The following is a 14,129-nucleotide window of genomic DNA, read 5'->3' as shown; positions in this document are numbered from 1 at the left end:
CCTTCCTGAAGAAGAAAGCATTCTAGCTAGTACGAGGATGCAGAACAGTGCGTCTCAGGAGAGGGCAGAGACAGAGAGATCCAATCATACACATTCCTCAGCCTGTCTACAAGCATCTAGCTAGAAAACCCATTTTTATAGTTAACTGTCCCACTTCACATTCTGCAGAAAACCTGTTCTCATGGTCTACTCACCAGGAGTCGTGCCAGCAGCCCCTGGGGTGTAGGGAGTTTCACTAGGGAAAGAAAGAGAATATCATTAATTCTGCCAGACTTTCAGAGAGTCCTGCTGATGTTATTCACCTAGCCGTTTCCAACGTGCCCACCAATGTTGAATGCAGCTGATCATAATTTGCATTTCCATAGTGCTTTCAGTCTGAGCTTCTCAAAATGCTTTACAGACATGAATGAATTCCGCCTCACAGCACCTCTATGAGGTTGCCATTAATTACTCCTTCATTTCACAAGTGGGGAAGCTGAGAGAGAAAGATCAAGTGATTTCCCCAAGGTTACATCAGAATTTTGGTGGCAAGCTGGGAACAGAACCCACATTTCCTAGCTCCCTCCCATGGCCATGTTGTAATCACAAGACCATCCCTCATTTTAGCCTTCTCATTGCAGATGAAAGAACTGGAGCAGCCTGAACCTGTTCATTGCGTAGTGTGCCTGGAGAGCATAAATGAAAGAGTTTCTGTTATAAACCTGGTCCACCGTAGTCGAGGCAAGCAGCTTCTTCTCCTTCCTGCTGCTTTTTCTCAGCCAGCTCCCTAAGGCATCTGCAGAGAGGCTTCAAAGTACCAGTGTACTGAGCTGGCACCACATATTCGAGAAGCCTTGGCCATAACACCTGCAGAGAAGAGCGAGACTGTTCAGTACGCAGCTATTTCCATTCCCCCACCTCCAGTATCCTGCTGTCGGAATCCCTCCCTCTCATGTAGCTTCTCCTTTTATTCATCACTGACCCTTCCCTTACCTATCACCTCATCTCTCTCTCCCCCCATCATCTCACTCCACCTGTCCAATGCCCCCTCACTCTGTCTTTTAAATACACGGCCTTGTTTGGTGAGCAATTTCGCTTTCACCAAGAGATGAATCCTCTTTCCCTGCATTAGAGCATTATGGAGCTATTTAGATGGCACCATCAACTCACCCAGAACTTTACAGGCCTATATAAGGCACAGTCCCAGCCCCAGCATTTGTTCAAATCCAGGATCACCAAATCTAAATGTCAGAAGTATTCATGGGGGACCTAAGGGGCAGTTGCACTCAGACAGTGGAAAGAATTAAGAGAAGATCTCTGCAACATGATTCCTTCCAGTTCAGTTGCTTTCTATCTTTTCTCTAATGTGAACCACTTACTCCATGATGAAGGGGTCACATCCCTGACATGAATTTGACATGCTGGTCCTCCATTATGCTGACTGCGCAAAAAGCTTCCTTGTGGGGAGGTACAAGGAAAGTAAGGAAGAACGTCCCTATTTCAAGAAGCAGTAGCAACAGGTCACTTACTTGGGTCATTCCAGTGACCGAGGTGTCCAGACATTGCAGGATGTCAGTGCACAGGGTTTGGATCGTGTTTTCTTCCAGAATAGCCTGGGTGAGAAGTGTTGTACCCTGCTGTGAGACAGTTCTATAGAACTTATTAGCTAGTAGCAAGACACTGGCTAGAGAATCAGTGTCCTTCTCTTACAAAGCCATCTTGAACATTGACCTATGCCTGCTTTTATATTGCACTGGAAGTGCACAGCCATCTGAAGGGAAGAGAATAATGGAAACTCCGAACTGGTGGGTCAGATCCCAGGCTTAGGAAAACCCTAAAGTGAAGGGAATGATTCACTGAACACAAAAAAGAGTTTCCCCAACAGAGTTAATTTTCTTTAAATTTGAAAAACTGTTTCATCTTTTTATCTCTGAGGAAAAACATTCAGACTCTGCCCAGTGGAAATCAATATGCAGAACCAGGGGGGTCCACTCTGTTTTTTCTGATGCCCCAACCAGCTTGGTCATTTCGGGTGTAGTGAGTGTGATTCTATCAACGGGCCTAATTCTGCTCTTACTTACACCGGACTAAATATTGATTGACTCTACTGATTTCAGTGTAAAGGAGAGCAAAACTGGCCCGAGAAGAAAAAGCAGCCTTCCTTAAGATGGGGGTGTGTGTGCGTGTATGTGAAAAAAAGGCCCTTGGAAAGTATTGCCACAAGCTCCAACTTTGTAGAAAAGGGGCCAGGCAGAGCTAAGATCTTCAACAACTTACTGTAAAGTTGAACTGTTTATGTTAATACAGATCATGGATCCACTCATGGAGCACAAAGTGTCTGGAGCCCCTGGCTGTGTCCATGGATAGAAATACAGATTGAAGATATTTTTAAACTAGTACATGTAGATTAGAGCATGTAGTGAGGGAAATATGCAGCAAGCTTTTCCAGTCTCTTGACAGTCTGTGATGCAACCTGCATAACCTCGGTGTTTTGCTGATAGTTTATGTTTGCTTCAACAGTCACAGAATTGGGCATCATTATGTTCTCTGGAGAGTCTATTGAAAACAAAGAGATGTGCTTCCTTGTGCAAGAACATTTCACTGAAAAATGGTGTTTTCAGAATTTTCAATGACTCATCAGAGGGTTGAGGAACCTAGATGACTCTGTTAGATGTAAATACCCAGTGTGAGAGTCTGATCTGTTACACTAGTATAAATCCAGAGTGACGCCACTAAAGTCAGTGGAGTTACCTTGACTTTACACCAATATAACTGATCAGATTCTGGCTCTAATCCTTCAGTCCAGTTGTCCTTGAGTCAAAACTCCCACTGAAGGCAAGGGGAGCAGTCAGCATGCAAGAATGGTAGGACTGAGTCTTAAGTGTTAAGAAGTCTCCTTACCAGTTTGCTGGTGGACACACTGAACTCCGTGAAAACATGTGCTACCATATCCCAAGCTGCACAGTTCTCCACACTTTGTAAGCTGAGCAGCCTCTGGATGAAATGAAGAACTTCCTTCCTCACCTGCAAGGGTAGAGATGACACACATGAGTTATTGTTATCCCTTCTGCCTGAGATAGGAGATAGGATATGAGAGTCCTTATGCTTTTGATTTGATCTCCTTGGCTTATAAACATGGATCCATTTAAACACAGGCAGGAGAATGACATGCCTTCTCTAGTCTGCAGTCTCTCCTCTGGATCTGAATGAAAGCTCCACCCAGATGTCCATTCATCCCATATCATTGAAAAAAAAATTGAAATATTTCACTGCTCCACACACAATCTTACCGTAGCATTCTGATCACTGAAAGTGGATTTCACTGCCTTCACAATCAGACACTTTTTCGGTCTTGTCTCGGGCACTGAAAGATAAGGAGAGGTGTACAGTACTTCTTTGTTCCACACACTCACTTTCCACATTGGAATGAATCCTGGATTTCAAAAGGCCCTATTTAAGAATAGTCCCAAGCTTCTCTCATACACACAATCAATGGGGAAAACATAGGACCAGACTCTGGTCTCAGTTACACTAGTGTAAATCTAAAGTAATTCCAGTTCTATAAATAGTGCCATCATACTGCCATGATGGAAATAGTATAAAAGAATTAGATAGACTGAGGTCAATCTGTGTTTACACAGTATAACAGAACTCAGAATCTAGTCTATAGTGTCTAATACTGACGATTATCGAGTCAGGGGTATTATTTTATTTTTGATTATTGTTAATGTGCATTAGCCCCAAGTCAACTTCTGTATCTGAAGTTGAAAAATATCTTGGGCTATATTCAGCACTTAGTTGAACCTGTTGATTTCTGTGTGGCCATAGGGGGGTAACTTAGGGCAGCATTTTGCCCCTTAGTGGATATCCAGACCACTGGTGACTGTGTGTTATAGAGATTCTGTGCCCCATTTGCAGAGGTGATGAGTCTGTTACAGCCCTGCCGGGCCTACAAAGCCTTGGTTCTTTAGCTCAATCTATAGTAGCTCATGCTTTTAGCTTTGGATCAGGACTGGCTTTAGGCCGATTCCCCTGATTCTCCTGAATCGGGCCCCGTGCCTGACAGGGCCCCGCACATAACAGGACCCCGCGCCCAGTGGCCTTTTAAATTTTTATTCACCCAGCAGCGCTATGGGTCTTCGGCCGCACTTCACCGGTGGGTCCTTCACTCGCTCCGGGTCTTCGGCAGCACGTGAAGGACCCACTGCTGAAGTTCCACAGAAGACTCAGAGCGAGTGAAGGACCCGCCGCCGAAGTGCAGCCGAAGTCTCAGGGCACCGCCCGGTGAGTACAAGCCCCACAAATCAGGCCCCGCACTTCCTAAAGCCGGCCCTGCCCTGGACATCCCCAACTCAACCCTCAGCATGTCGGCCAAGAGGGCAGCTGGCACAGTTGCTCCTGTGTTACTTACAGTCAGCATCAACAATAGCTCTGAGCAGCTTCAAAGAGGTCACACGAACAGCCTCATTCTTAATCTTCAGCTGCGAGTTCAGAAATGCTATCAGATCCTCCGGAGAAGAACGGGCTGCAAGGGAAGAAATCACGTCCTCACTGATGACAGAACTCTTATTCTTACCAGACCTTACAAAGGTAAGGAAGTTACAAGGAAACTACTGTGTAACTCAAGAGTCTCTTCTCCTTACCTAGTTGAACTATACAATGGACCAGCTCTGTGTGATTTTCCATGCTGAGCGGCCTAGCTTGAGAACAGATCTGTGGGAAGAAGGGAAATGGTCAAATTAAAACTAATCAGAAGCAATTGAAAAGAAAACATTCAATTAATTTCTAAGCTTCCACTTCCTACTTGTCCAACTAGAGGTCTGAACCCCAGGTGGATGGTACTGAACGCACAGCAAGAATCAAACACAATGTCCAAGACATTAGATGAGAGAAGCTAAAGTGTTTTGAACAGCAGAGCTCATCGAATCAAGACACAGCCACAGTGTTTACTGTACAACTCTGACTCCCCCTGATAATCGGCTTATGGTAAAATTGCTTTACAAACTGATCTGGATATTAGCCAAGAAAATGAGACCTCTACCTGCTTACTCTTGAGCCTGCAGAAATCAGTAAGACATGAGGCGGTCCCCAGGCTCTGCACTATCATTCCATAGATTTTGATTGTTAATATGCTTCAGATCTGCTGTGCCTAAGCTCAAGGGATCCAAGCAAAACCACCCCTCACCTGGTTGTGCAGAGCACTGCAGATGGCTTGAAACTTCCCATTAGGGAGAGGGATCTTATATTCACCAGAGACCTCCAAGAGCTGGCTCAGACTCTGCAACAGAGGGTGAAAGTCAGATGGTGGCACACACAGGAGCAATATGTAGTGACTGAAGCAGATTCAGGGGATTCGTGGATTCCAAGGCCGGAACAGATTATTGCCATCATCTAGTCTGACCACCGGTATAACACAGGCCACAGACCTTGCCCAGAATAATTCCCAGAGCAGAGTTTTTAGAAAAACATCCCAATCTTGATTTTAAAACGGTCAGTGAGGGAGAATCTGCCTCGGCCCTTGGTAAATGGTTCTAATGGTTAATTATCTCACCATTAAAAATGGATGCCCAATTTCCAGTCTGAATATGTCTTGCTTCAGTTTCTAGCCATTGGATCAAGTTACACCTTTCTCTGCTAGACTGAAGAGCCCGTTATAAAACATGACTCCCTCATGTAAGATATTATAGACTGTCATGAAGTCACCCTGTCACAGGATAGGTCCACCCTGTCAGGTGGTACCAGGTTGTGGAGGAACTGAAGTAGATCTAGGGCGGCCCAGCTGGCCTAGTCTCCCTAGCCACCGCAGCAGTCCTGACTCCTAGGGCAGCATAGCCTAATGGTTGGGATCAGCGCAGCAGCCCTTCAGTGAGGGTCCACGGCCCAAAAGCCTGAGTCTGTAGGGCTCCCCTTCTAGGTATGGCAGTGCGGCCTAGTGGCCAAAGTCAATGGAACCACCCTTGGCAGCAGAGCAATGCGGCCTAGTGGCCAGAGTCATTAGAACCACCTTTTGCAGCAGGGAAGTGTTGCCTAGTGGCCAGCCCTTCTCCATTGGGTCCTATGTATTCCACAGGTCCCAGCCCAGGGCCCAGTCTTGCCGCAGAGGTATCTGCCACCAAATCAGCGGGGATCCTTCCAAAGTCAAAGCCCGGTGCCTCAACTGGATCAGTGCTTAGTCTACCTAGGCTACTTCCCACTCAGGGATTCTGTGGTCTCTCCTCCATCTCTGGCATTGGGCGGTTGGGGGTCGGTTGCAGCCACAGTCTGGCTGGCCTCTGAATCCTGGAGCACTGGCAGTTTCTCTGCAGGAGCCTGCAATGTACCCAGGGCCGGCGCTTCCATTTAGGCGAGCTAGGCAGTCGCCTAGGGCGCCAGGATTTGGGGTGGGGGGGCAGCATTTCGCCGGGAGGGCGGCAGGTGGCTCTGGTGGACCTCCCGTAGGCGTGCTGCGGAGGGTCCGCTGGTCCCGCGGCTCCAGTGGAGCATCTGCAGGCACACCTGCGGGAGGTCCACCGGAGCCGCGGGACCGGCGGCGAAATGGGTAGAGCCGGCCCTGCGCCTAGGGCACCAAAAACCCTGGCACCGCTCCTGAATGCACCTCTGCTCTCTTCGGCAGCCAGCCCAGACTGAGCTGAGTGGCTCTCTTTTATATCCTGGTTCCAGCTGAAGCATGCCCAGCAGAGATGAGGGGCCATGGCCTCCTTGACCCATAAAGTATGATTAACCCATGTTGAACCAATGTAGGGTAGGTAAACCCAATCACGCACCCTTTTACTTTCTGTTTGTTAAACTAAATAGATTGAGTTCCTTGATTCTACCACTGTAAGGCATGTTTTCTAATCCTTTAATCACTGTGGCTCTTCTCTCAATATCCTCTCCAATTTATCCACACCCTTTTTGAGTTGTGGGCACTAGAACTGGACACTGTATTCCAACAGTAGTCACACAAGTGCCAGATTTAGAGGTAAAATAACCACTGTACTCCTCCTTGAGATTCCCCTTTTTATGCTTTTCAGCTTTTTTGGCCACAGCATGAGCTCGTGTTCAGCTGATTATTCATCATGATCCCCACAATCTTTTTCAGAGTCACTGCTTCCCAGACAGCATCCCCCATCATGTATGTATGGCCTAAATTCTTTGTGCCTAGATGCTCACATTTACATTCAGCCATATTTAAATGCACTTTTGTTTGCACCCAGTTTACCAAGTGATCTAGATCTCTGTGAATCTGTCCTCTCCATTTTTTACCACTTCCCAATTTTTATCTCATCTCCCAACTTTATCAGAGATGTTTTTATGTCCTCTGCCAGGTTATTGATAAAAAAGGTGACAATCGAATTCCTTCCTGCATCTAAACACTTTTCTCCTTTGCTGCTTCAAGCTTCCAGAATGTCTCTGATGCCATCTACAGATTTTACTATATTGAAGCAGTTCTGTAGTGCTCTGATGCTATCAAACAAGTCCATCATGCGTTGGTTCCCTCCAAATCATGGGTATTTCAACCCCAAAAGTGACCACATACTCTGTACCAGAAAGCTTCAACCAACAGAGATGGTGAGTAAATATCACTACCAAGAAGTTATAGCTGTCTCGTGAGTTCATTTACAACAGTGTAGCCGCACTGAAGACAGAATATGGCCCCTTACTTCTTGCTCATGTGGTACTTCAGGGTAGATGAAATAGAGAGAGAAGGGGAGTGAGACAATATCTTTAATTAGATTATCTCACCCACCTTGGCGCTGTTGGGACCAACATGGCTACAACAGCACTGCATAGAACGGGAGGTGAAATAGACAGGCAATGCTTTTAGATCCATCTAGTTACATAATCCAAAGCAATCACCCTCAAGCCTCCTTAGTATTAATTTTCAGCCATTGACCATTGGCTTGGTACTGACCAGAGACAACATATGGCAGCCCCTGCTCTGGGGAGCTTATGAACTAAAAGAGAGACGCAGAGTTGACAGGATGTACTGGGAAATCATGAGGGAGGATCTTGTTGGGGAGGGGGGCAGGTGTTTTGTTTTTTATCTCCTTATTATCCTCCCCAGGAAACAGAGGATGCTTTTCATAAGAGGCATTTACCTACAAATCTTCTTGCCTGGCTCACCATGTGTATAAACCCAGAACTCGTGTGGATATTTATTTTCTAACAAGCCACTGTCTCAACCAGGAAACCCCACTGGCAGCAAATTCCTTGTGCAGTTCATACATGCACACACATAGACAGTTACCTTAAGGAGTGGTACCTCACCTTGGTGACGTGAAAAACATCAGTGTTTTCGTTATATTGCTCAAGGAGCCATGAGAGGTGTTCAAATATCTGATCTTGATACTCCTCTTTGTGTAGCAGGAGGCTCATCATGGAACCAAGGGCTTTGATGATAGCCTGCTTGAGCTGCATAGATGAGACACAGAATTTATGTTCCTACTAATTCATTCAGTATCATCCAATGGGCACACCTTTTCTACTTCCAATGCCTGCAACTTCCCTTGTTCCACTGTAGGAATGGGCCTATCTCAATATTTCCTGGTAAAGAACCGGGACTCGTAGGGTTGGTTTCAGGATTATATCCTAATGCACCTCACAACTATACCAGGTAAAATATTCCCCAGATTAGTATGCATTCTAGGCCAACTCATCCCTGCTGGAACTCCACTGGGGCTGAATGGAGGAATTAATTTAAGCCACTATCCCGTGTTTATCTGCACGTTAGGTGCATAAAACTAGAATCCATGTACACTGTGTACTGACAGAATTTCCATGATGTGGTGACATTATAAATGTTTGGGTTTTAGATGTTTTACATGACACTCTGTTCCATCCAAAAGGACCTACCACTAAATGCCATAATCACAATGAGTGTCAGACACACAGAATTTAACGTTACAATTTCTGCTAAAGGTTTAGAGAACCAGCAATTCTCACCTCCGGCTCCTCACAGGTCAGCCAGTTGCTGGTCACATGAGTGTAGACGGGAAGAAAATGATTGCAGAGTCGCAATTGGCCCACTTTGGGGAATGAGCACTTTTCCCAGTTAGCCAAAAAGTGACGTACTGCCCTTGACCATTGTTCCAGAACTGCATGGACGGAGAGAAGACAGGCAATGTGAAAAGGACACATTAGTAACGAGGAGAAGTTGCTTTATCCATGAAGACACCCAGGCCAAAAGTTTACTACAATTCCATGGCAGCTACTGCTCTGTTCAGGACTAGACGCTGAAATCCAACATCAATTTTGAGCTATTTCTCTTCCCCCCATTCCGTGTCTTGTTTCTCAAAAGGCTTTTTAATTTGCAGATCTCTCAATCTTTTTTCAATTACCAGCATCTGAAGACAATTTTTTCTCCCTTCCTTGTTACCTCTTAATTAGAGCTGCTTGAAAAAACAGTTTAAATTAAATTACAAATCTTTACTGATGGTGATTTTTTCTTTCAAAATTGCAAAGTTTAAAAATCATTTCTATTTTTCAAAAATCAAAAAAATCCAGCCACCTCTTTAGATACTCAGAAACACTGGATGCACATTTCCTGATCAGACTTGTCACTGACATTTTTCACATTTGTTTTTCATCAAATTTGGGGAAAAAATTATGGAAAATATAATTAAAAATCAAAATATTTCAGCAAGCTCTCCTCTGAACGACTCGTGTCCTCTGCAGTTATTGTTTATTTAACTCTAACACTGGATGATTTTATCTCGAGTTACAGTTTGTCTGAAAGATGTTCAGTGCCCCTAACTGCCATTGGCTTTACTGGGATTTGAAGGTAGTGGGGAGCACTTTGCCCTAAAGGTAGGTGTATCTAGTGTCCTTGCTAAGAAGAATTAGGGCCCAATCCTGTTGTCTATGAAGTCGATGGCAAAATTCCCATTTACCTCAAAGGCACAGGATTAACCCCTTACTGAGCATCACCTGAAAAGCAAAGGAAGAGAGAAGTGGAGAGGAAGAGAAGACAGAGAAAGAGGGTGAAAGGAGATGATGATAAAGAAACTAAGAGGAGAGAATGGGTGAAGGAGTGGGAAATGGGATTTTTAAATGTACAGTATTGAAATCTGTTCCCTTCACCTCCTCCCCCAGGAGACTGCCGGCAGATGGGCAGCTTCAGCCTTTGTGTCTGTTTATTTTAAATTATATCCATGAGTCATAAAGGGCTTGAACTTACAAATGCTCAGTGCCTCCTGCAAAGTGAGGAGCACTCCCAACTTCACTGAGTGCTGTGGGAGCCAAGGAACGCACCACCTGGTGCAATCCAGGGCAGGGAGCACAGTTCAGGGCGTGTTTGCAAACTTGGTCAGTCACTTCAATCTGTACCAAGACCCCCTAAATATCCATTTGGGGCACCTGCAGTAAGTGTTGGCACTTACCACCGCAAAATGCTTGTCTCAGCCTGCCGTCCTTGACGAACTCCAGCATGGAGAACATGGTGTTCAGGGTCACTCTCACAAAAGGGATACACTTACGTGCTGCAGAGAAAGGCAGAAGAGAAGGAAGATAGATAATCGGCTGCTCTCCGCCTTCTTAGAACACACTTAGAAACACTGAGGGGCAGGATACTATGGGCTCCTGGGTCATTTTGCGCTGCGTAAGCAGAGCAGACTGGCTTTAAAGGAGCCATTGAAAGCCAGTGGGGGATTCACCCTGAAGAGAGGAATCCTGCACCAGTGCACAGCTGTGCCCGATGCTCAACTCACTCCCAGCATAAGGGGAGAGAGCACTGGGGCCGGATGGGAAGTGGGGTGGAGAAGAGCTCCACTAGACCTGATCTTCCACTCATTCCCATCCTTAAGGAACTTCAGTTGGGGGCAGAAGTTAGAGCTTTCACTGCCGTCTGGACAGCTCATGATCTGGAAGCCAGAACTAGCAAGAGCAGTGAATCCTGTGTCTCTCCACACACACACGCACACACTCAAGCAGAGCTCTGTTTAGCTGCAACATTTTTAGGTAGAGAGAGTAATCCCCTGTCCTTAAATGAAAGACGATAACTTTGAAACAAAAGATGGAAGTTACCATACCATAGGCTGATGACAGGTTGCCCAGCGTAACTAAAATAAACTCTTCAGGCAGCTTCGATGGTTTCAGATGACAGCGCAGCTCATACATGACATGATCAAAATAGCAGCTTGCCAGAGTCACTAACGTGTTGCTAGCTGCCACTTTTACTTCATTTGTTGCTTCCTACAAAAAAAACAAAACAAAAAAACAAAAAAGAGAAAGACTGAAGTAACTGAAGCCGGTTGCACTAGCCAGAGTTGTTTATATGAGTCAAGATCTTATTTCTGTGCATAAGTTCCGAATGAACTCACCCAACTTTCTGCGGATACAGTCATTAGTCATAAATATTCATTGAGTCGTTTGGCTAAACAATTTTCAGCCTTCGAGTTGCTTGCAAGCTGCTTAGTTAGACTATTCATTATTAGCTCCTTGTGGGTGGATGACTGGTCACCTTAGTCACGTGATATTTTGCCCTGCCCTTCCCTGAGGAGGTAGTGAGACACAGACAGCTTCAAGATATTCAGAGAGCTTTCCTGGAATAAACTGTCCCCCAAAAGGAGGCTGACTTCCTTTGGAACAAGAGAGGGATTTTTCCATGGGTTTTCCTGCTGCCAAACTAGATTCTAAATCCAATGCTGCTGCTTTTGGAGATAGCTCAGATTCTGTCTGTCTTAGAGCTTTATACTGCCACTTATCCCTATAGTATCAGAGCGCCTCCCACATAACATCAGTATAAAAAATGAAATCCCTAGTAGACTTTGGGAAAGACGTGCTCATTAAGAAACCACAGGCCTGTCTCTGTGTCTGAGATCATGTGTCTCGGGTCCTGATCCTGCAAAGCACTTAAGCACATGTGTAACTTTCACATGTGAGTTTTCCCATCTTATGCATGTGCACAAGTGCTGTCTAGGACCTGGGCTTTGGTCTGGAGGAAGGTGTGGGCCTCTAACAGAAGAATACATTTTCATTTCAGTATATAGTTTACCTCCCCACCCCCCCAAAAAAAGAGAGTTTTAATTAGTTAAAGCTTTGGATCCTTTGATTAGTAGCTCAGGAGAACTAACTTACCTGAGTCTCTCTCATCTGGTCTGAGGCTAGGCTTACAATGTTTTTCACTAGCCTTATCTCTAGGCCCCCAGTGTCCTGCTGTAATACCTCCTCCAGGATATAGTAAATGGCTACTCTCTTTTGCTGGGGACAAACCAGAAAAGAGAAAAAAAAATTCGGAAAAGTTTTTCTTGATGACCACACAGTAATTTGACAAATAAGCCCCTGCCCTAAAGAGCTTCCAATCCAAACATGAAATGATTAGCCCAAGTCTTATCATAACAGAGCAGGTCTGTGGCCAGGAAGAGAATCCATATCTCCTGAGTCATTATCCAGAGTCCTATCCCCTAGGCCACACTGACTCCTCAGCCAGCATGCTCACACAACTACTCCATTGACTTAATTGGTGTAAAACATGCCATGCCCTCCATAATCACCATATTAGCAGCACTTCAGAAGCAGCCGAACAATTGACATATTTTAATCTTCCTGCAGAGAAAAAAGCCAGAAGAAGCCTCCTTCACTGCCCCCTTCTCGAGTTTCATTTATTGAAAACAAACAATAAAAAGGAGCCCCTTGCCCTTGCTCTAGTCACTCCAGACAGAATTGGTAAATGTGTAATTACAAAATACCCAACTCCCGCAGTAAGTCCTCAACAGCTCCTAGCAGAAATTAGCTCAGCAGTTAGATCTACATTGACAGTCGCACAGTTAAAGGTGTCTTTTATGAGGCGCATCAGTGTAGAAATTCACAGATGATACTAAATATGGGGGAGTTTAGTATCAGCTGGGACAGAAAAAAAATAAAGAAGGACACAAAGAAATTAAAAACCTGAGCAGAGAACAAGATTCCTTTCAGAAAACTGCAAACTAGCACATCTGGAAAGGAGGTAACTGACATAATGGGAGGGAGAAAAGTGGGAAGCAACAAGTGCCCTGGGGGTGACAGTGAAAAACCAAGCCAACGTGTATATGCAAGGGGTGACGGCTACCACAAAGAGCCATGTGGGTTGGGTCTTTTCCACACAGGGATCATGGCACAAAGCAGGAAGATGACAGTTCCTCTCTGTTCATCTAAGGTGTGACTGCATCTGGATTATTGCATTTTCTAGCACCACATTCCCAGAGAGAGCAACAAACTGGAAGTAATTCGTGGGAGAGCAAAAAAAGAATGCAGGGGGGTGGCAGAACTGACTTCTGAATAGAGCCCTGCAACCTGACCCAAATCCTATGGGACCTGACTACAGGCATCAGGGTCAGGTTGGATGAAAAAACAACTGGCTCTTGGGCTCAGGTCAGGTCGGCTCTCCTCCTTTAGCTCATGGGATCAGCACAACAGGGGGCAGTGTCTGAGGATGAAGCCATCGATGCACATCGTTGCTGCTGCGCTGGCTCCATGAGCAGGATGCAGTGGCAATATCTGGTTTGGGGGGAAGGGTTGGGACCAGGATGGAAAATGATTCAACCCTCTCAAGGTGAGGTGAGTGGGCTTGGGGCCAGTTCAGGTTGGGCTTCAAAACTGGGCCTGAGCAGACCTCTACTTCTGAAGACTGAAAGAACTGCCAAAGGCAGATGCGGCAAAAGGAGAACTATGAGGGAGACATGATAATACCATACAACTATATGTAGCCTGTGAACATCAAGGAGGAAGAGGAATTTTTTAGGCAGTGATGAGCTCCAGCTGGTTCGCACCGGTTCCCAAGAACCGGTTGTAAAATTTAGAAGCCTTTTTAGAACCGGTTGTTCCAGGACAAACGATTCTAAAAAGCTTTTAAATTTAACAAAGGCTAGGGCAGCTGTCCACCCGGCCCGGCCCCAACTCACCTCACCCTCTCCCCTGAATGCTCCACCCTCCTTCTCCTCCCCTTCCCCTGCTTCCCGCGAATCAAATGTTCGCGGGAAGCCTGAAAAATGCAGCAGGCAGGTAAGCTGGGCGCACGGGGGACGGTGTGTGCATGGCCCAGTCCGGCTCCCCCTGGCCCTGGCCGAGCGCCCCAGCCAAGCACCACCGGCTGGGGCTGGTCCCGGCTGAGCGGCTCGGACCCGGCCCAGCTGGGGACCCGCAGCTCCGGCTTGGCCCGGGGAGTCGGGCCCCGCGGCCCCGGCCTCCCCAGC

General features: G+C 46.0%; 1 protein-coding gene and 1 long non-coding RNA gene across 2 annotated transcripts in view; both read right to left on the bottom strand.

Moving 5' to 3' along the window:
• Positions 1 to 5,086, bottom strand: part of LOC123353802 (maestro heat-like repeat-containing protein family member 2B) — a 47,738-nt gene extending 42,652 nt beyond the window's left edge. Inside the window, exons 1-7 of the mRNA XM_044995216.1 lie at positions 5,029 to 5,086; positions 4,391 to 4,504; positions 3,270 to 3,343; positions 2,881 to 3,003; positions 1,509 to 1,592; positions 702 to 846; positions 195 to 235 (exon numbers count right to left, since the gene is read on the bottom strand). Coding sequence (XP_044851151.1) covers positions 195 to 235; positions 702 to 846; positions 1,509 to 1,592; positions 2,881 to 3,003; positions 3,270 to 3,343; positions 4,391 to 4,504; positions 5,029 to 5,086 — 639 coding nt within the window. The remainder of the gene's footprint in view (positions 1 to 194; positions 236 to 701; positions 847 to 1,508; positions 1,593 to 2,880; positions 3,004 to 3,269; positions 3,344 to 4,390; positions 4,505 to 5,028) is intronic.
• Positions 5,087 to 9,008: 3,922 nt separating this feature from the next.
• On the bottom strand, positions 9,009 to 11,033 carry LOC123353514. Its single transcript, XR_006574520.1, has 3 exons — positions 10,989 to 11,033; positions 10,341 to 10,439; positions 9,009 to 9,056 (listed from the first exon to the last, which is right to left on the bottom strand). It is a non-coding gene; the product is annotated as an uncharacterized LOC123353514 (long non-coding RNA).
• Positions 11,034 to 14,129: the final 3,096 nt, after the last annotated feature.

The sequence above is a fragment of the Mauremys mutica genome, chromosome 20 (genome assembly GCF_020497125.1).
Source record: "Mauremys mutica isolate MM-2020 ecotype Southern chromosome 20, ASM2049712v1, whole genome shotgun sequence".
NCBI classification, from domain to species: Eukaryota; Metazoa; Chordata; order Testudines; family Geoemydidae; genus Mauremys; species Mauremys mutica.
This window is presented reverse-complemented; position numbering and strand designations above follow the sequence as displayed.